Below are 22,191 nucleotides of genomic sequence, written 5' to 3'. Positions count from 1 at the left end.
GACATCAGGACACAGTCTTCTCACCTCCTAATACACAGATATCAAGATACAGTCTTCTCACCTCCTAATACACAGACATCAGGACACAGTCTTCTCACCTCCTAATACACAGATATCAAGATACAATCTTCTCACCTCCTAATACACAGACATTAGGACACAGACCGGTCACCTCCTCCTAATACACAGGTATCAGAATACAAACCTCTTACTTCCTCCTAATTTAATACACAGATATCAGGACACAGAGCTCTCACCTCCTCCTAATACACATACATCAGTACATGGACCTTTCACCTCTCCTAATACACAGACATCAGGACACAGAGCTCTCATCTCCTCCTAATACACAGATATCAAGATACAGTCTTCTCACCTCCTAATACACAGACATCAGGACACAGTCTTCTCACCTCCTAATACACAGATATCAAGATACAGTCTTCTCACCTCCTAATACACAGACATCAGGACACAGAGCTCTCACCTCCTCCTAATACACAGATATCAGGACACAGTCTTCTCACCTCCTAATACACAGACATCAGGAGACAGACCTGACCCGTTCTAATACACAGGCATTATTAAGACACTAATATATCTTACCTCACATTTTGGGGTCCTGTGTGAAGTGATTTTCTTTCTTTATTTACTTTTTTTAGAACAATTGTCACCTTCTTCCCATTAGAGCTTGGAGGAGAAGTTTGGCGTGTATCGCTGCGGCTGATGTTCATCATTTCATGAAACATTACATTGGATTTTAGGACCAACATTTCCTTCTCCTGCCTGATACCTGATTCTGGTTCCAAGTGCTGAGCCGGGGTCTGGTAACATAAAAGGCCAGCCACCAACAGGAGAAAGGTCATAGTGACAGGAGTCATTGAGCAGCCTCCTAATCATACACAACTCACAGAGACAGGTCTACAGCTAACAGAAGAGGATGAAGACTAGAGAGAAATTGGATAGATTGAAGGAAAAGACAGCAGGGAGAGAATCTGCAGAAGAAGATGGCAACAAAAGAGAATGTAGGAAAGTGCAAAGTCAAGAAAAGAGAACTTACAGAAAGGTAAAAAGAGGAGAGAACTTACAGAAGGATGTAGGTGGGAGAGAGAGAACTTACAGATTGCTAAAAAAAATCAGGAGACAAAGAACTTGTTGGAGGATATAAACAAGAAAGTAGAACTTACAGGAGGGTAAAGACAGGAGAGAGAGAACTCCCAGAAGGATGAAAACACCAGAGAGAACTTGCAAAAGGATGAGAGACAGGAGAGAGAATTTACAGAAGGTTAAAACGGGAGAAAAAGAACTTGCTGAAAACTGAAGACAGTAGAGAGAAAACTCGCAGGAGGATGTAGAAACAGAAAAAAGAGAACTTCCAGAAGGATGAAAGTGGGAGAGAAAGAGCTTACAGGCAATAAAAAACACTTGCTGGAGGATGAGGACAGGAGAGAGAGAGAGAGAACTTACAGGAGGATGAAGGCAGAGAGAGAACTTACAGGAGGATGTGGAGACTGGAGAGAGAGAACTTACAGGAGGATGAAGGCAGAGAGAGAACTTACAGGAGGATGAAGGCAGAGAGAGAACTTACAGGAGAATGAAGGCAGAGAGAGAACTTTCAGGAGGATGAAGGCAGAGAGAGAACTTTCAGGAGGATGAAGGCAGAGAGAGAACTTTCAGGAGGATGAAGGCAGAGAGAGAACTTACAGGAGGATGAAGGCAGAGAGAGAACTTACAGGAAGATGAAGGCAGAGAGAGAACTTACAGGAAGATGAAGGCAGAGAGAGAACTTGCAGATGTGTAAGGACAAGAGGAAGAATATGCAGGAGATCGAAGACAAGAGAGAACTTTGCAGGTGTGAAAAGAGTAGAATGAGAGAACCTGTAGAAGGTATAGAGAGATCACTTGCAGAGGGATTAATACAGTAGAGAAGGATAATTACAGGAGAGTGAAACATACAGAATAACAACTTCAGAGAGTGAATTTGCAGAAATGTTCAGAAGGAATCAGTGAGAACATAATCAGAAGTGCTGGCGTGAGTGCAGAATGACTGGCAAGGTCATAATAGGGGATTTAATAGAGTAAAGAAAATAATGTCTATTCCTTCTGTTCCTCCCTCTCCCAGAGACTTAGCACAGAAATCTCTTTTATTCCTTCTCCCCTTACACTCGGCTTTCACTGCCCACCAATGGCCAGACAGCTCTGCCCTATACCCCTCCTCTATTCTCACCCTATCAGCACCATCAAAGGGGGGCTCAGGATTACAGGTGTTTAGGAAGAAGTGCGGACTGAAGCTCATAGTATAGAGGGCCGGCACCTAGTTGTACTTGATGTGGGGATATTAATGAAAAAACAACAGCTAATTAATGTACAACACTTTAAAGAAAAGTCAAGCTTGCAAATAATAATATTAAGTGACTAAGCAAGAGTATAGTCCTAGCAATGAGTCCATTGTGTAATATTAGTGTTTATTATAATTGTTATATTATTTCCAGCAGTTTAGGAGACTGTTGGATAGTAGCCTTGGGCGATGTATTTGTATTGGGCATATACAGATGAACTGTCGCTTTAAGAATCATTTGCATGTGTTGCCATAACAGTGCCACAATAAAGATAGCTGCCTGGTCCCCTGCCAGGCTGTGCCATGCTGGGAGGGGGTTCCCACCATCCTCATTTCAAAATCTTACTTAGAAAGTGTCAGATGGTGATTATGTGGCATGAGAACGGGAACGGTATTGTTGAAATGTAAACCTGCCCGTCGCTTTCAGCCACACTGCGTTTACACAAAAGCACAAGTGAGACAAAGAGAGAGAAAGAAATAGAGAGAGAAGTAAAATCAGAGAGAGAGAGAGAAATCAGGACACAGAGAGACAGGCACAAAGAGAGAAAAAATGTGAAGAAATACAGAAAGAGACAGAGAGAGTGAAAAAGTGACAGAAAGAATAAGATTCAAGGGGAGAAGGTACAGAAAGCAATAAAATTAAAGAAATGAAATACATGCAAAAGTGGGAATGAAGGGCGATCTATAGTGCACAAATGCACATTAGAGATGTTCACTGACCCCCCTGTTTTGGATTTGGTTTTGGATCTGGATTAACTTCGTGTTTTGGTTTTGGCTTTGGATCCCTATTTTTTTCTAAAATCCATTTTTTAGAAAAAAAAATATTATTAACCTCAATAACATTAATTTCCATTCATTCCCAGTCATTTTTTGTCAAGAGACAAGAACACTGCTACCCCTCCTCTTTCTTTATGAGCAATGGCACTGAGCAATGTCACTAGAGACTGGAGAATGGCAAGAACACTGCTACCCCTGTTTCTGTGTGAGCAATGGCACTGGAGACTGGAGAGTGACAAGAACACTGCTACCCCTGTTTCTGTGTGAGCAATGGCACTGGAGACTGGAGAGTGACAAGAACACTGCTGCCCCTGTTTCTGTGTGAGCAATGGCACTGGAGACTGGAGAGTGACAAGAACACTGCTGCCCCTGTTTCTGTATGAGCAATGGCACTGGAGACTGGAGAGTGACAAGAACACTGCTGCTCCTGTTTCTGTGTGAGCAATGGCACTGGAGACTGGAGAGTGACAAGAACACTGCTGCTCCTGTTTCTGTGTGAAACAGGAGTACTTATGGAATCCAAAACCAGCGAGATCCGACAACGCAACGATGATGTTTTGCCTCGATTCAGATCCAAGAACGCGCAAAAGTACAGAGCGCATTTTTATCCTTTAAAATGTTCCTAGTAGGTTGCTGAGCCAAGTCCCGTCCCCCCACTCCCCGAACTAAAATTCGCCAGCCAACCCGTGAAGGCAGTGACCAGAGAGGTTAGAGGACAACTCCAAGAGGCCTGGTTTGTCTACAACAAGTGGAGCAGATATCCAATGACAGTACTCTGTCAACTTCCCATTCAGGTGAACGAGCTGGAAAAAAAGAGTGATGTGAGATGTGGAACTGTTGGGGACCCCGGCGCATCCTGCAATTGCCAGAGAACAGGTAAGTGAAAGTTTGGAATATATTTAAATTCTTTGTAATAAAGTTTTAATTTTTGTTGGAGTTTTGCACTGCACAGAGAGAATTTACTGGGCAGGAGACTCTAAGAAAGGGTGATATAACACAGCAGACGATTTAACACACTGGGGAAGAGGTGAACGAACAGAAGGGTTAACACATGAGGAGAGGAGAAGGGGTTAACATGCAGAGCAGAAGTGGTTAACGAGGGGGGGGCGAGTAGAGCACACTAAAGAGTATAAGGGTTTAGCACAGGGAATGGGCAAGAGCAGTAAGCCAAGCAGGAGGGTTAACCCACGCACAGCAGAGGGATGAAGACGGAGGAAGAGAAAAGCAGACTGGAGAGTAGAAGTGGTTAACAACCGTGTGGGGAGCAGGAGAGCAGACAACAGCAGAGTGGTTAGAGAATAGTTGCCCCTCTTAACTCCCCAGCTGTTGCAGAACTACAATTCCCAGCATGCAGTGTCACAATTTGTGTCTCTCCAAAAGCGTAACTACCATAGTTACAGATGGTGCAGTTGCTGGGGGTGGGGGGGGGGGGGACATCTCCCCTGCGAAAGCTAAAATCACATGTGTGGGGTTTTGCATCCTTGGTTGGTACATAGGGAATTAGGATACTTTGATGTCTAGTGATGCCATACATGCCAATTTTGGAAAGTTGGCCTCTGGGAGATCCGTGGATGAGGTGGGAGTTTGGGGCTGGGGCTCGGCGAGTTGTGTCCTAAGCCCCGCTTTACCACTTTACTAATGAAGTGACCAGCAACCGGGAGGTTGCCCTTCTCTCCCGGGAGTCCTGGGGATTTCCCAGAAATCCAGGAGTAGGCAACTATGAGTAACGCCAACCTGTGACCTTGCCTTAAAAATAATAAGGTTCAAAACAAAGGTGTAAATAATCAGCACTATCCTAGCTGTAGGTAATTTAACTCATGGTGCATGATGGTCACCTTGTTACTGTAGCCCAATCCCATTGAACTGTGAGTATGATAGCTGCTGCCTAGATTAGCGAGCAGCCTGGGTAACGGAAGTACTGTACTGCTGGAGGTAGAAATATTGGTTGCGATAGGGAGAGAGGGGTAAAACTATTGGAAAAACTGCTGTATATTTGTCTTCTTTTTGGATCCTGGAGGGGCTGGCTGGCAAATTTTAGCCCTGCGGGCATGACTCGACTCAGCAGCCTATTAGGAACATTTTAAAGGAAAGCAAATGCACGTGGACTGGTGACCCAAGGTATCCCACCATGGGATCGGTCCGGGGGATAGATGCCCTCTTCCCCTTCCCCCAAGTCCAGCCTGCCACTGGCAAAAAGGGGCAAGTGAGAGGTTGCTGGGTCAGTTGGGTGAGCAGAACATTTATACCCGAACTTCAATGTTTTGCATCCAACTGTGAGCAACACTTATTCTCCAGCTGTTTTTGCCTCATCTATTGAGGAACTGTTGCCAGCTATTGTGGAACTACATATGACAGCATACCATTATAGACATGGCTGCCAGTGCATGCTGGGACATGTAGCTCCATAATAGCAACACAAACTTAAATAAAGCTTTATTCAATAAAACACTCCCCAAAACCTTATTCACCACTTTATTATAACATAAACAATTTGCTTTTCATTTTTCATTGAAAACAATGGGAAATTCTTCTGTTTTAAATGAAACATAAATCTCCTCCAATGATTAATACAATATAAATTAAAAATAAATTAAAAACAAAATAACTTTTGTAAGAAGTCATTACATTCCATCCTTATTTTATTTATTCATAACTAAGATGGTGAAGCATCCCGCATCTTCCACCACAAAATACGTGGACTATAGAGAAATCCCCAACTTCTCTCCATCTCCAACTTAAATCTATTCACAAAGTCACAGGACATCAATAATCAAGAGTTCATATAGAATATTAAATCAAACTTGTATCACTGCAATATCCGTTCTGTTTTCACCATCTCAGATGGTGATAACAGATTAAAATCATTAACAAAAATGCTTTATTCTTTTGGTTTTTTACTTTTTTTGTTGTTGCTGCCCCAGCAGTATATACTTTTATTTTTTGTTAAATTGTGGCAATAACTGATCTATTTAGCACTGCAATAAGCAGTGATAAAGAAATCATCCTCATCACTGCGAATGAGGCTCTGTCCCACCGTGCGATAGAGACATTACTTTCTTTTGCATCATTTACCACAGGTTAGAGTGCAGACACTGATTCGACCACTAGGTGGCAGATCAGCCCATCTGTTTAATCAGATTCTAACGACAAAATATGTTATAGTTGTATTGTTAAGCAAATTGTCAAGCTGGGAATTCTTAATTACCATGGGGTGACATTACCATGCCAGCTCAGGCATGCGCACTTTTACACATACTGGCAAAGCCAAGCGCTAAATTAACCCTTACCGCTTTGTGTCAATATTGCTAAGCGGTCTTGGTGTTATTTTTCTCATAAATTCCAACGATGAGTGTTTTGGTTTTTTTTTTATTGTCGTGATAAAAAAAAATCACATGTATCATAGAGATCAGGGTTGTGATGGGTGTAAAGGATTGTGTGCAATTAATGGTAAGTGGCTGCCGGGGATTTGTACATAAACCTTTAGGGCATGCACACTGAGAGCAATCCAAGATTCTGTTCAGGATTTAATCATCTGAACGAATGTGCCTTTGTCACGGGCACTAGGAGTCTTTACCCAGGGATCACCAGATGGTAGGCTTACCAGAGCAATGTAGATGGTAATAGGGTACTCTGGTAGCTGGGTGATCACGGAACATAAAATGATGACCGATGAGATGCTCAGGAAAGTCTATGACTAGCAACACTGGTAATAATGAGGTAATGATACACAAGGAACTGTATGGACAAGGACACGTGAAGGTAGTCAGTGGTCTGCGATAGCAAGTTGTACCACTGCTATAGTGAGGAGGAATGTCCAACAGAAACGAGGAGGTGATGAGAGTCAGCGGTCTGCGGGTAGCAAGTTGTACCGCTGTCGGAGTGAAGGAATGGAATCCAGGTGGAGGTATCCAGGTAGTCAGTGGTCTGCGGTAGCAAGTTGTACCACTGCTATGTGAGAGGATAATGGAACGGGTGATACCGGAAACAGGAATCAGTGGTCTGACATCAGCAAGTTGTACCACTGAATATATATGTGAGGAGGTGCACGGGGGAAGACTGCAACACAGGATATACACAGGCACCTTATACACGATCCACAGTAATATGCACAATATAGATATATATATATATATAAATGACTGATCAGGTCTGCAATCTAGAAAGTCTCTTGAAGTAGTCCAGCACAATGATAACACAGTCAATGATGGCAATAGACTCAGCGGATAGCAGACTCCAGAGAGAACCAAACACAGTCCAGCAAGATATGCAATACACAGCACAGTCAATGAGAAGTATGCATACCGTGGTTCAGCAGTAGCAGTCAGATGGGATTGCAGCGGTACCTGAGCGGCTGGAGACCCACTGGATAGGAAGTCCCTGGATAGGTGAAGCAGCGGTCTAGCAGGTGCAGCGCACAGGTGAGTAGACCAACAGGGACACGAATCCAGAGGAGTCAGCAACACGTGGAACTGGACTCATAGGGGACCCAGGAGAATGGAGATGATCCAGCAGAGGGTAGTAGATGAGATACAAATCCAATGCTGACAGGAGGGTAGAGACCAGTGGAACACGTGAAGGCGTGGAGAGTGGATCAGCAGGAGATGGACGATAGCGTTGATCACCGCGGCAGGACTCAGCGGCACACGGAGGTAACCAGTAGCAACCACAGGAACCAACAGCGATGGGAAACAGGAGTGCAGCGCAGGGCAGGAGCTGTGATCACGAAGTGTAGCAGATGGTAAAGAAAGCGGCAGTCTCGAGGAAGTCACAGCAACGATGAGATGAGACTATGGTGCACAGAGGCAGCGGATAGTAATCAGCTGGCAGTCACGATGTTGAACACAGGCGAGTTGCAAGCAGGAGACTGTAGTGCACAGAGGCAGCGGATAGTAGTTAGCTGGCAGTCACGATGTTGAACACAGGCGAGTTGCAAGCAGGAGACTGTAGTGCACAGAGGCAGCGGATAGTAGTTAGCTGGCAGTCACGATGTTGAACACAGGCGAGTTGCAAGCAGGAGACTGTAGTGCACAGAGGCAGCGGATAGTAGTCAGCTGGCAGCCACGATGTTGAACACAGGCGAGTTGCAAGCAGGAGACTGTAGTGCACAGAGGCAGCGGATAGTAGTCAGCTGGCAGTCACGATGTTGAACACAGGCGAGTTGCAAGCAGGAGACTGTAGTGCACGGAGGCAGCGGATAGCGATGAGCAAACAGTCACATAGATATAGTTGATGGTAGAAGTGGAATGGAAGCACAGTAGTAGAAGTGGTTTGGAAACCACAGGAATCAGCAGCGCTGAATACACGAGTAATACAGGAACACCTTCAGAGACTCATGAGGAATGAGACTCCAAGATCAGGCAACGTGGTGGTGACCACAGGTGCTTAATATAGGGAGGTTGCCTGATCTGCCAATTAAGTTAAAGGGGTATACACTGAAGTATAGAAAAGGACTGCGCATGCGCAGACCCTCAGGATGGTGGACGGCCACGGTTCCTAAATGTCCGGGAAGAGGCACTCACGGTCCGGTGAGTGACAGTACCCCCCCTTTTAAAGGTGGGCACAGAACGCCTGGAACCGGGCTTGCCCGGATTTTTGGAGTAAAACTTCTTCAAAAGGGCAGGAGCATTAAGATCTTCAGCTTTGATCCAAGAGCGCTCCTCAGGACCAAAGCCCTTCCAATGAACGAGGAAGTGGAGGACTCCTCGCGACATTTTTGCATCTAGTACCTCGGTAATCTCGAAATCCTCCTCCTGATGAACTTGAACTGGCTGCGGAGCTGAGGGAGGAGTTGAGAAACGGTTGATAATAAGAGGTTTGAGCAAAGATACATGGAAGGCATTAGAAATCCGAAGACTCTTAGGAAGAAGGAGTTTCACACATACTGGATTGATAACTTGAATGATCCTATATGGACCAATAAAACGAGGGGCGAATTTCATGGATGGAACCTTCAAACGAATATTTTTTGTGGATAACCAGACACGATCTCCAATTTTTAGTGGTGGAATGGCCCGCCTCTTCTTATCAGCGAAAGATTTGTATTTGACAGATGTCTTCTTTAAACAGGTTCTGACCTGAGACCAGATATTTTTAAAGGTCTGACAAACAGTTTCCACCGCAGGGACTTGGGTGGGCGGGAGGGCAGGAAATTCCGGAAAAGACGGATGGTGACCGTAGACCACAAAGAATGGAGTTTTGGATGATGACTCATGGTACATGTTGTTATGGGCGAACTCAGCCCAAGGGAGTAACTCTACCCAGTTGTCTTGATTGGCTGATGAAAATATCCTTATAAAAGTCTCAAGATCTTGATTGACACGTTCGGTTTGTCCATTGGATTGTGGATGGTAAGAAGATGAGAGTGCTAATCGTATGCCCAAGGTTTTACAAAGGGCTCGCCAGAATCTGGACACGAATTGTACTCCTCTATCAGACACAATCTCAGATGGACATCCATGGATACGGAAGATCTCTTTAATGAAATGTTCAGCCAGGATAGACGAGGAAGGCAAACCAGACAGAGGGATGAAATGAGCCATCTTCGAAAATCTGTCCACTACCACCCAAATAGTGTTATGGTTCTTACTAGGTGGTAAGTCAGTAACGAAATCCATACTAATATGGGTCCATGGTTTGGACGGAATGGGTAGTGGTCGCAGCAACCCTGCTGGGGTTCTGCGGGAGGATTTGAATTGCGAACATAATTCACAGGAAGCAATGAACTCTTTGACGTCTCTCCTCATTGAAGGCCACCAGTAACTTCGAGAGAGGATCTCAAAAGTCTTGTGTTCACCGGCGTGTCCAGAAAAACGAGAGGCATGGAACCACGAAAGGATTTTCCTCCTTAGAGTAGGAGGCACGAGGGTCTTCCCAAATGGTAGCGTTTTGGTGGATGAAGCAGCCAGTGAGATACATTTGGGATCTAGAATGGTATGGTTGGAACCCTCTTCTATATCAGAGGACGTAACAAAGGCTCTAGATAAGGCATCAGCTTTTTTGTTCTTGGCAGCTGGTTTGAAGGTAATTATTAATTCAAAACGGGAAAAGAAAAGAGACCATCTTGCTTGACGAGGGTTCAAGCATTGGGCAGACTGGAGATATGACAAGTTCTTATGATCCGTGAAGATCGTCACCGGATGGCGAGCTCCCTCCAACAAGTATCTCCATTCCTCTAATGCGGCTTTGATAGCCAGTAATTCCTTGTCTCCGATGGTATAATTCTTCTCTGCGGGTAGGAGACCCCGAGAATAGAAGGCACAAGGGTGGAATTTTTGCTGTTCCGAGCGTTGGGAGAGAATAGCTCCTAAGCCCACATTAGAGGCATCTACTTCTAGGAAAAAAGGGAGTGTCACATCAGGCTGACGAAGGATTGGAGCCGAAGAGAAGGACTCTTTTAATGTTTGAAAGGCTTGAATAGCCTCAGTAGACCATTGCTTAGGATTAGCCCCTTTTCGAGTCAGGGCCACAATAGGAGATGCAATGGAAGAGAAGTCTTGAATGAAGCGTCTATAGTAATTGGCAAAACCTAAAAAACGCTGGATGGCACGAAGAGTAGTTGGCTGGGGCCAATGTAGTACAGCATTTACTTTGTCAGGATCCATCTTCAGACCAACTCCGGAAACAATATACCCCAAGAATGGAATCTGGGGTAATTCAAATGAACATTTTTCTAATTTACAGAACAATGAATTTTTCCGTAGCCTGGAGAGGACTTCTGCCACATGTTGGTGGTGGGAAGGCAGGTCCTGTGAAAAAATCAATATGTCGTCCAGGTAGACGACGACACATACATATAATAAGTCCCGAAAAATCTCATTGATGAAGCCTTGAAAAACAGCGGGGGCATTACATAGCCCGAAAGGCATTACCAGATATTCGTAATGCCCGTCTCTGGTGTTAAACGCTGTCTTCCATTCGTCACCGGAACGGATTCTGATTAAATTGTAGGCACCACGAAGATCCAACTTAGTAAAAATACGGGCTCCCTTGATGCGATCAAATAGCTCAGTGATCAACGGAATGGGGTACCGATTCTTGATAGTAATGGCATTGAGTCCACGAAAATCTATACAAGGGCGTAATGATCCATCCTTCTTTTTGACAAAGAAGAACCCAGCTCCAGCGGGCGAGGTGGAAGGTCGAATGAACCCACGCTGGAGGTTCTCCCGTATATATTCAGATGTAGCTTGAGTTTCAGGTAACGAGAGTGGATAGACCCGGCCCCTGGGAGGAGTCTTGCCAGGAAGAAGATCAATCGGACAATCCCAAGAACGATGAGGAGGAAGACGTTCAGACTGAGCTTTATCAAAAACATCGGTAAATGAAGCATATTGAGGAGGGAGTCCCGGTGAAATAGCTGAGATGGAAGCTTGCTGTACCTTGAGAGGAATGACTTGGGAAAGGCAATGATGGTGACATTCAGGCCCCCAAGACGTGACTTGAGGGGTGCGCCAGTCAATCTGGGGAGAGTGACACTGAAGCCATGGAAGGCCTAGGACAATCGGACTTGTCGTAACAGGAAGAATTAAAAACGATATCTCTTCATGATGCAGAGCACCAATCTGAAGGGTTACTGGAGACGTACTCTGGGTGATGAGACCGTTGATGAGACGTGATCCATCGATAGCCGTCACAGTAATGGGAGTTTTTAAGGTAGTCATTGGTAGAGACCATTGATTAACTAACGATTTGGAAATAAAATTTCCTGCTGCTCCGGAATCAATCAATGCCTGTGACTCAAAGGTTTTGGTAGCAAAGGAAATAGTCACATCAAAAGCGCAGACTTTAGATTTCATAGACGATGGAGAGGACTCCAGGGACCCTAACTTCACCTCTCCAGAACTAGTTAGGGCCTGGCATTTCCCGATCTCTTAGGGCAGGAGCTGAGGACATGAGTGGAATCAGCACAATAGATACAGAGTCTATTCTTGACTCTTCGTTTCCTCTCCTCAGAAGATAACTTGGAACGTCCTATCTCCATGGGAATCACAGCAGGTGACACTGGACGAAATTGAGGGTTAGAGCGAAAAGGTGCTTTAGCAGAAGTCGTTTTCTCAGCCTCTCTTTCACGAAATCTCATATCAACACGATGGCATAGAGAGATCAAATCTTCAAGTGACGAAGGAAGCTCTTGGGTAGTCAGTGCATCTTTAATTTTATCGGAAAGCCCCTGCCAGAAGGCGGCAACTAGGGCTTCAGTGTTCCACTGAAGTTCAGAGGCTAAGATCCTAAATTGAATGACGTACTGGCCTACAGTATGAGATCCTTGTCGCAGACGGAGGATGCTGGAAGCAGCGGAGGTCACACGACCTGGTTCATCGAACACACTTCGGAATGTAGAAATGAATTTGGCACTATCTTGTAATATTGGATCGTTCCTCTCCCACAGAGGGGAGGCCCAAGCCAGGGCTTGTCCTGAAAACAAAGAGATAAGATAGGCCACTCTGGAACGATGGGTAGAAAAATTTTGAGGTTGGAGCTCAAAATGGACTGAACATTGGTTAAGGAAACCCCTACAAGTTTTGGGGTCTCCATCGTACTTTGACGGAGTAGGCAGGTGAAGCGTGGAAGCTATAGACACCTGGGATGGCAATGGGGAAACAGAGGAAAGCACAGGAGCTTCAGTAGTAGCTGTCACAGTCTGTCCAGATGTTCCTTGGGAGGTTAATGACTGATAACACTGAAGTAACAGCTGTTGGCGGGCATCCTGTTGCTCCACACGGCTAACCAGATGTTGCAGCATCTCTTTGGCGGTAGGTTCCACATCTGGGTCTGTCATGGCCTGATCTTACTGTCACGGGCACTAGGAGTCTTTACCCAGGGATCACCAGATGGTAGGCTTACCAGAGCAATGTAGATGGTAATAGGGTACTCTGGTAGCTGGGTGATCACGGAACATAAAATGATGACCGATGAGATGCTCAGGAAAGTCTATGACTAGCAACACTGGTAATAATGAGGTAATGATACACAAGGAACTGTATGGACAAGGACACGTGAAGGTAGTCAGTGGTCTGCGATAGCAAGTTGTACCACTGCTATAGTGAGGAGGAATGTCCAACAGAAACGAGGAGGTGATGAGAGTCAGCGGTCTGCGGGTAGCAAGTTGTACCGCTGTCGGAGTGAAGGAATGGAATCCAGGTGGAGGTATCCAGGTAGTCAGTGGTCTGCGGTAGCAAGTTGTACCACTGCTATGTGAGAGGATAATGGAACGGGTGATACCGGAAACAGGAATCAGTGGTCTGACATCAGCAAGTTGTACCACTGAATATATATGTGAGGAGGTGCACGGGGGAAGACTGCAACACAGGATATACACAGGCACCTTATACACGATCCACAGTAATATGCACAATATAGATATATATATATATATAAATGACTGATCAGGTCTGCAATCTAGAAAGTCTCTTGAAGTAGTCCAGCACAATGATAACACAGTCAATGATGGCAATAGACTCAGCGGATAGCAGACTCCAGAGAGAACCAAACACAGTCCAGCAAGATATGCAATACACAGCACAGTCAATGAGAAGTATGCATACCGTGGTTCAGCAGTAGCAGTCAGATGGGATTGCAGCGGTACCTGAGCGGCTGGAGACCCACTGGATAGGAAGTCCCTGGATAGGTGAAGCAGCGGTCTAGCAGGTGCAGCGCACAGGTGAGTAGACCAACAGGGACACGAATCCAGAGGAGTCAGCAACACGTGGAACTGGACTCATAGGGGACCCAGGAGAATGGAGATGATCCAGCAGAGGGTAGTAGATGAGATACAAATCCAATGCTGACAGGAGGGTAGAGACCAGTGGAACACGTGAAGGCGTGGAGAGTGGATCAGCAGGAGATGGACGATAGCGTTGATCACCGCGGCAGGACTCAGCGGCACACGGAGGTAACCAGTAGCAACCACAGGAACCAACAGCGATGGGAAACAGGAGTGCAGCGCAGGGCAGGAGCTGTGATCACGAAGTGTAGCAGATGGTAAAGAAAGCGGCAGTCTCGAGGAAGTCACAGCAACGATGAGATGAGACTATGGTGCACAGAGGCAGCGGATAGTAATCAGCTGGCAGTCACGATGTTGAACACAGGCGAGTTGCAAGCAGGAGACTGTAGTGCACAGAGGCAGCGGATAGTAGTTAGCTGGCAGTCACGATGTTGAACACAGGCGAGTTGCAAGCAGGAGACTGTAGTGCACAGAGGCAGCGGATAGTAGTTAGCTGGCAGTCACGATGTTGAACACAGGCGAGTTGCAAGCAGGAGACTGTAGTGCACAGAGGCAGCGGATAGTAGTCAGCTGGCAGCCACGATGTTGAACACAGGCGAGTTGCAAGCAGGAGACTGTAGTGCACAGAGGCAGCGGATAGTAGTCAGCTGGCAGTCACGATGTTGAACACAGGCGAGTTGCAAGCAGGAGACTGTAGTGCACGGAGGCAGCGGATAGCGATGAGCAAACAGTCACATAGATATAGTTGATGGTAGAAGTGGAATGGAAGCACAGTAGTAGAAGTGGTTTGGAAACCACAGGAATCAGCAGCGCTGAATACACGAGTAATACAGGAACACCTTCAGAGACTCATGAGGAATGAGACTCCAAGATCAGGCAACGTGGTGGTGACCACAGGTGCTTAATATAGGGAGGTTGCCTGATCTGCCAATTAAGTTAAAGGGGTATACACTGAAGTATAGAAAAGGACTGCGCATGCGCAGACCCTCAGGATGGTGGACGGCCACGGTTCCTAAATGTCCGGGAAGAGGCACTCACGGTCCGGTGAGTGACAGCCTTCTTTCTACCGTTCTCTATCCAGCGTAGACTAGTGATAGGTGAGAGAACCTAGCCACAAGCCGTCAAATGCACAGAGTGGTATGTAAAATATATATCATAGTTGCCTACTCTCCCCAAATGTCTAGGAGTTCATCTGGGCTCCCGGGAGAGCAGGGGAACCTCCCGAATCCTGCCACTTCCTTAGTGGCTTTGGCGGGGGTGCGGCCCTTAATGACATGATTCACATGATGGCCCCACCCCCTGATGCAATAGGTCGAAAAGTGCGTAATTTTGCATATGGAGTGGGGCCTAATGGCAAGATTTCGGTGGCCACGCCCCCAGAGCACGAGATGTCCCCTCCAGGGACATCTCGGGGGATCTTAAAAGTAGGCAAGTATGATATATATAGATAGCACTCAATCTCTCTATCGATCTAGCTATCTATCTATATCTATCTGAGCCCTTCTGGGCTCGCTGCTGATTGTACCTCACCTGGTCCTGTCGCACAAACCTCTCTTCTTGTCTTGGGGCTGGTCTGTGCATGCAAAGTGATGTTACAACAATGTCAATTCATGGCAATTTGCTTGGCCTTTATGTAGTGTAGTTAGGAAAAACCAGGCCATCTAGGGAGCTAGGTCACCACCCCTTATCACAATATATATCAATTTACTTGAAAAAATATATATATATATATATATCAGGTCTTTGAGTAACGAGACACTCTACCTTTAATTACGCAGAAGGAGCCTCAGAGCTCAGGCAATAAGAAAGTCCACGGAATTGCCAGGGATCCAGAGAAAGATGGGCATTAGCCCAAAGCCAGGGGTTAAACAGCCAGAGAATAAGCAGGTCCGGAAAGCTGGTTTACAGAAGTTAGTTCAATAAACTGGCAGCTTGTTGGGGCTCAACCTGACATCTTATAGGGGAAGTTGGTCGCCAGTAAATGACTTTGTGAGAGCTAGAGCAACTTCGGTCTAAGAATCAAAAATGCAGAATATATGTTAATGTGGACGCAGAAAGCGATTTTGCTCTATTTTGGGCAGCATGGTGGCTTAGTGGTTAGCACTTCTGCCTCACAGCACTGGGGTCATGGGTTTGATTCCTGACCATGGCCTTATCTGTGTGGAGTTTGTATGTTATCCCCGTAAGCTCCAATGGGGCAGGGACTGATGTGAGTGAGTTTTCTGTACAGCGCTGCGTAATTAATGGCGCTATATAAATAGCTGCAGCTGATGATGATGATTTCGGCCCAGCCCCCGTGTTGAAATTACGTAATTCATCATTTTGCTGTGGGACCAGGATCAAAATGACACGATTTGCGGTGCTAGCCCACTCCACACTTGCAATTTACCAGAGTGGGGTGAACATTAAGTTGACAAGTATGAAGTCCTTTCTCTCTCATCTTCCCCCTCCCCCTGTGCTACCTCCTACGCTCTACCCCTTCCTAATGCATCCCTAATGTAAACACTCCATCAAGTGTATACTTTGTTCATCAGAATCAGAATACAGCCCACAGTCCTTTGCTGTAATCCACCAATGAGGTTAGGGCAAATTGAGGTGTGGGGCTGTACTCAGTACCGGGCCTTTATCATAGCATCCAGGAGTAACAGACTTCACACTCTGTGTTCTTCCCCTCCTCCTGGACAACCAGATGGCTGAGCTATTGCATGCAGAGCAGTAGGAATATAACAGAAATGGAATGGATGGATAGCAAGTTGCAGGGAAATAGTAGTCAGGTTATTTATTTAAATGTAAAAGGAAGTGATAGTGTATTTGAGGCTTTTCACGTACCTGCTCTTCTACAGACCATGGATCTCCAGCTGTCTCCAGAAAGAGTTTTGTGCCTCCAAAGTTACAGGGCGATGTTATTAGAATTCCTACCTAGGATGTGTGAAGGTTTCTCTGCCTACTTTGAAGATATCAGTTTATTGCTGGTATGTAGTGGTGCTTCTGGGCCTTACTTTATTAAACTCCACCTGGATGATGTGTTCTTGATGAGGAAAGAGGCCACAGACACGTAGGATGCTACTGGTAAGGTTGCATGATCTCATGATGCCAGTGGAAGCCCTTTAGACTGTGTTGGCTACAACTAAGCTAACCTTCTTGAGATACATTTGGAAGCTGGGGTTGCTGCCTCCCCCATGATAAGGTGTGAAGCTCATGTTAGAGATCAAGCATACAAAGGTTCATCATCACCATTTTTTTTATATAGCGCCACTGATTCCGCAGCGCTGTACAGAGAACTCACTCACATCAGTCCCTGCCCCATTAGAGCTTACAGTCTAAATTCCCTAACATACAGACACACACAACGACAGTGAGAGAGACTAGGGTCAATTTTTGCTAGCAGCCAATTAACCTACCAGTATGTTTTTGGAGTGTGGGAGGAAACCGAAGCATCCTGAGGAAACCCATTCAAACACAGGGAGAACATACAAACTCCTCACATATAAGGCCATGGTCAGGAATTGAACTCATGACCCCAGTGCTGTGAGGCAGAAGTGCTAACCACTAAGTCACCGTGCTGCCCATGTTTTTTCGTTTGGGATGGGGATGATTGTTCTGTTTCTATGTTTCTTTTTCACATGAATCACAATGATATTGGTATACGGTTTACAAGTGATCAGAGTTTTAACGCATATTAATTACCTGGATGTCGCATTGACGGTGAGGGAGAATAAAATTGTAACTGAAACCTTCGCTAAGTGGATTCTTTTAATTATTTGCATTATAAAAGCAATCATTCGAAAAGGTGGAAAAACAACATCCCGAGGGACTGCGTCTTCATATTCGGAGAAATTGCTGTGTGAGTGATGATTATAGGAGGCAAGCTGATATATTATATCAATCTTTCGTGGGACAGAGACACCCGGGATAAAGCCTTGAAGGAGGTTGATGCGGTAGACCGTAGAGATCTTTGGAATCACAAAACCAAGTGTGATAAGGATATGAAGGATAGATCAATGGTCTTTGCTACCTAATATAATGTTTGTGCAACAGAAGAATTCAGCCTTATTAGAGTTGGATGATTTAATAGGTCCTCCTATTAATGAGGGTAAAAATAATGTATTCAGGAGGGCTAGAAATTTAGAGGAGAGGTTAGCTCCCAGTTTCTTTAAGAATGCTAGTTGTAGGGTTATCAACACCAATAGGGAGGTTGTGATCAGGACCGGATTAAGGGAAGGGAGGCCCCTGGGCTGAGAGAGCCTCCATTGGCCCGCCCCCGCACCGATCAGTAATGCCGCTGATCAGTGACAAGGGCCCCCTGGATCCCGAGGACCCTGGGCTGTAGCCCAGTTAGACCTCAGGTTAATCCGGCCCTAGTTGTGACTCCTAAGAACTTTTCAGGTTTGGATTGGCTGAAAATGTGACCAAACGGTATTTATATGCGTTGCTTTACTTGCAGGTTTGTAGATCACAAGAGTAATGAGTTTTCCTCTTTTGTCTCTAATGAGAAGTTTCCAATTGAGAAAAGTAAGTGTCGGTCCAATTTTTACTTTATAAACGATGGCTGCGCGATTCAGTATGTGGGTCTAACGACCAGACCATTATATCTGCTATTCCTTTAACATCGACCGAATATTTTAAATAAAGTGAAGACCCATAACTTATCTCTTCATATGAATTTATTCCAAAATGGAGATCTGAAGAATCGGAGTTAAAGCAATAGAACATATAAGTATGACTAATAAAGGGGGAGATCGCTGTAACCATCTTTGCAAGTGAGAAGTGTATTGGATTTTTAGGTTTAAGACCCTTCTACCACAAGGTCTTAATGATACGATAGAGTTAAATAAAATATAATGTAAATATGTTTAGTTAATAGAAGTGGGAGGGAATTTTAACAATACATCTATATTTAGTTAGCAGATAGATCTATATGCCTCTCACTTCTAAATTTGTTAGGGAATTGTTTTAAAGCTTTTATTGGGATCATGTAATATTCTAGGACAGGGGTCGGCAAACCCTGGCACGCGTGCACGTCAACCACTTCTGTCTGGCACGCCGGGCTCTGCTGCTGTCAAACTAAAGCAGGCGAAGATGGCTGAAATTAGTCATCCTCAGTTGCTTAAGTGAAGAAGCTCCTGTGGAACAGCAGATCAGCATCTAAGGTAAGTATGAGGCAGAATATGAATGGGGGCATAACTATGCAAGTTACCACCAGTCTCTATACACCTTCACTACCTGGCACCTAGGATAAGATGTTACTACTCAGAGCTCAAGTCCTGGGGACATCTGAGTACCTGTTAGAATATCACTCTCTACGGGAAAGGCATCTTGCAATCGGTGAAGACTTCTCATTCATCCTGTTCTAAGAACTTATCCTGTGTTCAGTTGGAGCCATAACAATAACTAAACAGAGAACAGTCGTAAAGGACATTATAGAGACAATGGGGACCACCTGTCATAGGCAGGTCTAGACATTTTCAACAACAGGTTGCAGGAAGCTCTTCAGGGATGGTGGAAGTCAGCCTCAAGCAGTGCACCTATACAACAGGTAAGAACGAATGCTAGCTGTGAGGCTGAGTTCCTGTACTGCAGGTGGATGGGGCACTGGCTGCCCGGTTGGGTCCCAACTCTAAAACGTGAAAAGGGAGTGGTTAGGGCACATGGGAGACAGAGCGTAGCTGGGTTAATTGTGTCCACACCTGAGCAGCAGCTGAGTGTAGAGGTGTGAGGTGTGCCCACTTTGTCAGCAAGTTTTGTGTTGTAGTTTTATTGTGGAATGAGGCATCCACTCTCTACACTGGTGCACATACATAATGTTATCCCATAGGGTTATACACATTTTTGGAGAAAAAACAACACATTCACTATGTGACTTATGTGCAGGTGAGTGACACTTATGTCCAGTACAATATAACACACTGTCTTGTGGCGGAGACAGGATGGTTGGACATTATTTCTATTTTATTTTTTAGTTTGATTTGATTTTTATCCTGTTGAGTTTGGGGGTATCCTGATAGGTGTCCCCAATTAACATATGTATCTTAACTATCTGCTACCGGACATGTGTAACCTCAGGTCTACGCTTATCTAACAGCATCACTGGGTTGCTTGGCAACCACAATCTGACAGCTTGTACAATAGACAACAGAGCATTCTTTTAAACACTGTCTTCAAGTGATTGTGTGTCCCGGAGTCAAGTCAAATGGGATGTGTGTAAAAAAACATCTATTTGTACAGCATATAGCGGGGCAACAAAGAAACTAAGATGGGGACTTTGATCCAAGAGGAACACGTTTGGGAGGTATGATAATTATCAGGCTGGATCAGGTGGGCTGGAGAGGAAAATGCAGACTTAATATAATGCAGTAGAAGCAAGGCTTGCTCTACTCCTGCGTTCATGTTCAGTCTGTGCCTCATACCTCCACGTCTGCATGTCATTGTCCTTCCCCAGGATAAAAATCTCTCTTGGGGGTATATTTACTAAACTGCGGGTTTGAAAAAGTGGAGATGTTGCCTATAGCAACCAATCAGAATCTAGCTGTCAGTTTGTAGAATGCACTAAATAAATGAAATCTAGAATCTGATTGGTTGCTATAAGCAACATCCCCACTTTTCCAAGCCCGCAGTTTAGTAAATCTAGCCCTAGATATTAAAACACCAAGGGGTGAATATTTATTTATATATATTTATTTAGTAAGAGGAATATTACAATTTTGCAGCTATATGATGTCTAACAGAGGTTTATAATATAATAAGCGCGGGATGGATCCCTGTGTAACATAATTCACAGGCAGTGGGACCAGCTGTGTTTTCCTTCTTCCAGTAAAAATCAATACTTGCTGCTTTCTCTGAAGTGAGTAATCACCTGGTGGAATTTGATGAATCTCGCTGACACGTGTGAGTTATGATGACGAGGGGAACGCAGCCTCATTCCTGCCTGTCTGATTTAAGGGGGTCCCTCTGTGTACAGAGAGCTGTAACAAGACAATGCTTGATTGGGCTCCATCGATTTCTCTAAGGAAAGGTGTATTCGTTCCGTTTAATGGGTGGGAGGTTACGGAAGGGCTGGCCGTTAAATGACGCAGCTCTTCTTAACCATGTGTAGCCTGCTACAAATAGGAGTTTAATTGTCTGGGACAATCTCTGTGTTTCATGTATAACCATATTCATTCCGTTACAACAGGACTGAGGTAGATTCCCCAACCAGGAGGGGTAATGTTCTCCAATCTCTACACAACACTGGGAATATTTAATTATGCACAGGGACTAAACCAATGATTGAGCAGAGTCTTTAAAGAGCCCCCTTGCCGGTACACCTTACAGAAAGACTTAAATTGTTTGTAGTGCCCTGAATGAAAAATCGACCTATTCTACCTGTGTTATTGTTATTAACGTTAGAATATATAAGGACATTAGGGGGCACATTTATCAATATTCACATAAAGTGAAAAGTAGTTTTCAATCCTTACCGCAATGATAAGGATTGAACTACTTCTCACATTTATGTACAGCCCTGCACAGAAACAGCAGTTCCGAAAAACCGCTGTTTCTGCGATGTAAAAAATCATACTTACCCCCCTCTTCGGAAGCGCTACCTCCAGGTCTTTTCCTCGTTCTTTTCATTCTTCAATTACGCATGTCCAGTTCCAAGAACTGGACATGCGCACACAGATCCCCTCTCTGTCTCTGCAACGATAGTTGCAGAGAGAGCGCGCTGAGTGACAGGTAGGGATCATGTGATCCATCCACACATGCGCTGTACAGCTCTGCTCTTCGGAGCAGAGCTGACAGCATTAGATTTCTTCCATTCCGATGATGTACTCCAGCTTCAGCTGGTGTACATTAACATGACAAGTTTCCCAAAAAAATGTTTTTTCGAGACTTGTTAGATTGCGGCCAGGAGCAGTCACCATTCTGTTGAATGATGACTGCTCCCAAAAACGAAGAGGAATGCAAAGGAGCAGATATCCATGATATCTGCTGCGATGCACCCTTAATAAATTTGCGGAGGACAGGAGGCACCTTAATGACCCGTTAAAAGCACTATCGTGCTTTCTTAAATATGCCCCTAGAAGTCTTCCGGCCTACACTATCCTCTCCACCTGCGCACCCGTTTCAGGCAGCTTCTGATAGGTCTCTTAGTCTCCGCCTACAGCGTCTCTGGCACTGTTTGTTATGCCCATGCTCCTGAGCACAGCCTTGCTTCATGCTGGTGGGCTCCCGGTCTTATCCCCATCCCTCCTCGGAACTATACAACTCGTCGCTGGTCGTTCATTGTGTCGTTTGTGGTTGTTTATCATTACCACCATTGTACATCTCTGTAGCCCCCTTGTGGCGCCTTATTAATAATGGATAATAATAATTG

At 45.1% G+C, this 22,191-nt stretch overlaps 1 protein-coding gene and 1 long non-coding RNA gene across 2 annotated transcripts in view; one reads left to right on the top strand and one right to left on the bottom strand.

Annotated features, from left to right (window-relative positions):
- Positions 1–2,108, bottom strand: part of LOC142101542 (uncharacterized) — a 40,206-nt gene extending 38,098 nt beyond the window's left edge. The window contains exon 1 of the mRNA XM_075185994.1: positions 607–2,108. Within this exon, the coding sequence (XP_075042095.1) occupies positions 607–881 (275 nt within the window). The 5' untranslated portion in view covers positions 882–2,108. The remainder of the gene's footprint in view (positions 1–606) is intronic.
- Positions 2,109–3,692: 1,584 nt separating this feature from the next.
- LOC142102289 (uncharacterized) overlaps positions 3,693–22,191 on the top strand; it is a 56,184-nt gene continuing 37,685 nt past the window's right edge. Inside the window, exon 1 of the long non-coding RNA XR_012679235.1 lies at positions 3,693–3,991. This is a non-coding gene — a long non-coding RNA (uncharacterized LOC142102289). The remainder of the gene's footprint in view (positions 3,992–22,191) is intronic.

This window comes from Mixophyes fleayi, chromosome 9 (assembly GCF_038048845.1).
Source record: "Mixophyes fleayi isolate aMixFle1 chromosome 9, aMixFle1.hap1, whole genome shotgun sequence".
Taxonomy (NCBI): Eukaryota; Metazoa; Chordata; class Amphibia; order Anura; family Limnodynastidae; genus Mixophyes; species Mixophyes fleayi.
The sequence above is the reverse complement of the archived record's forward strand: the minus strand, read 5'-3'. Positions and strand labels throughout refer to the sequence as shown.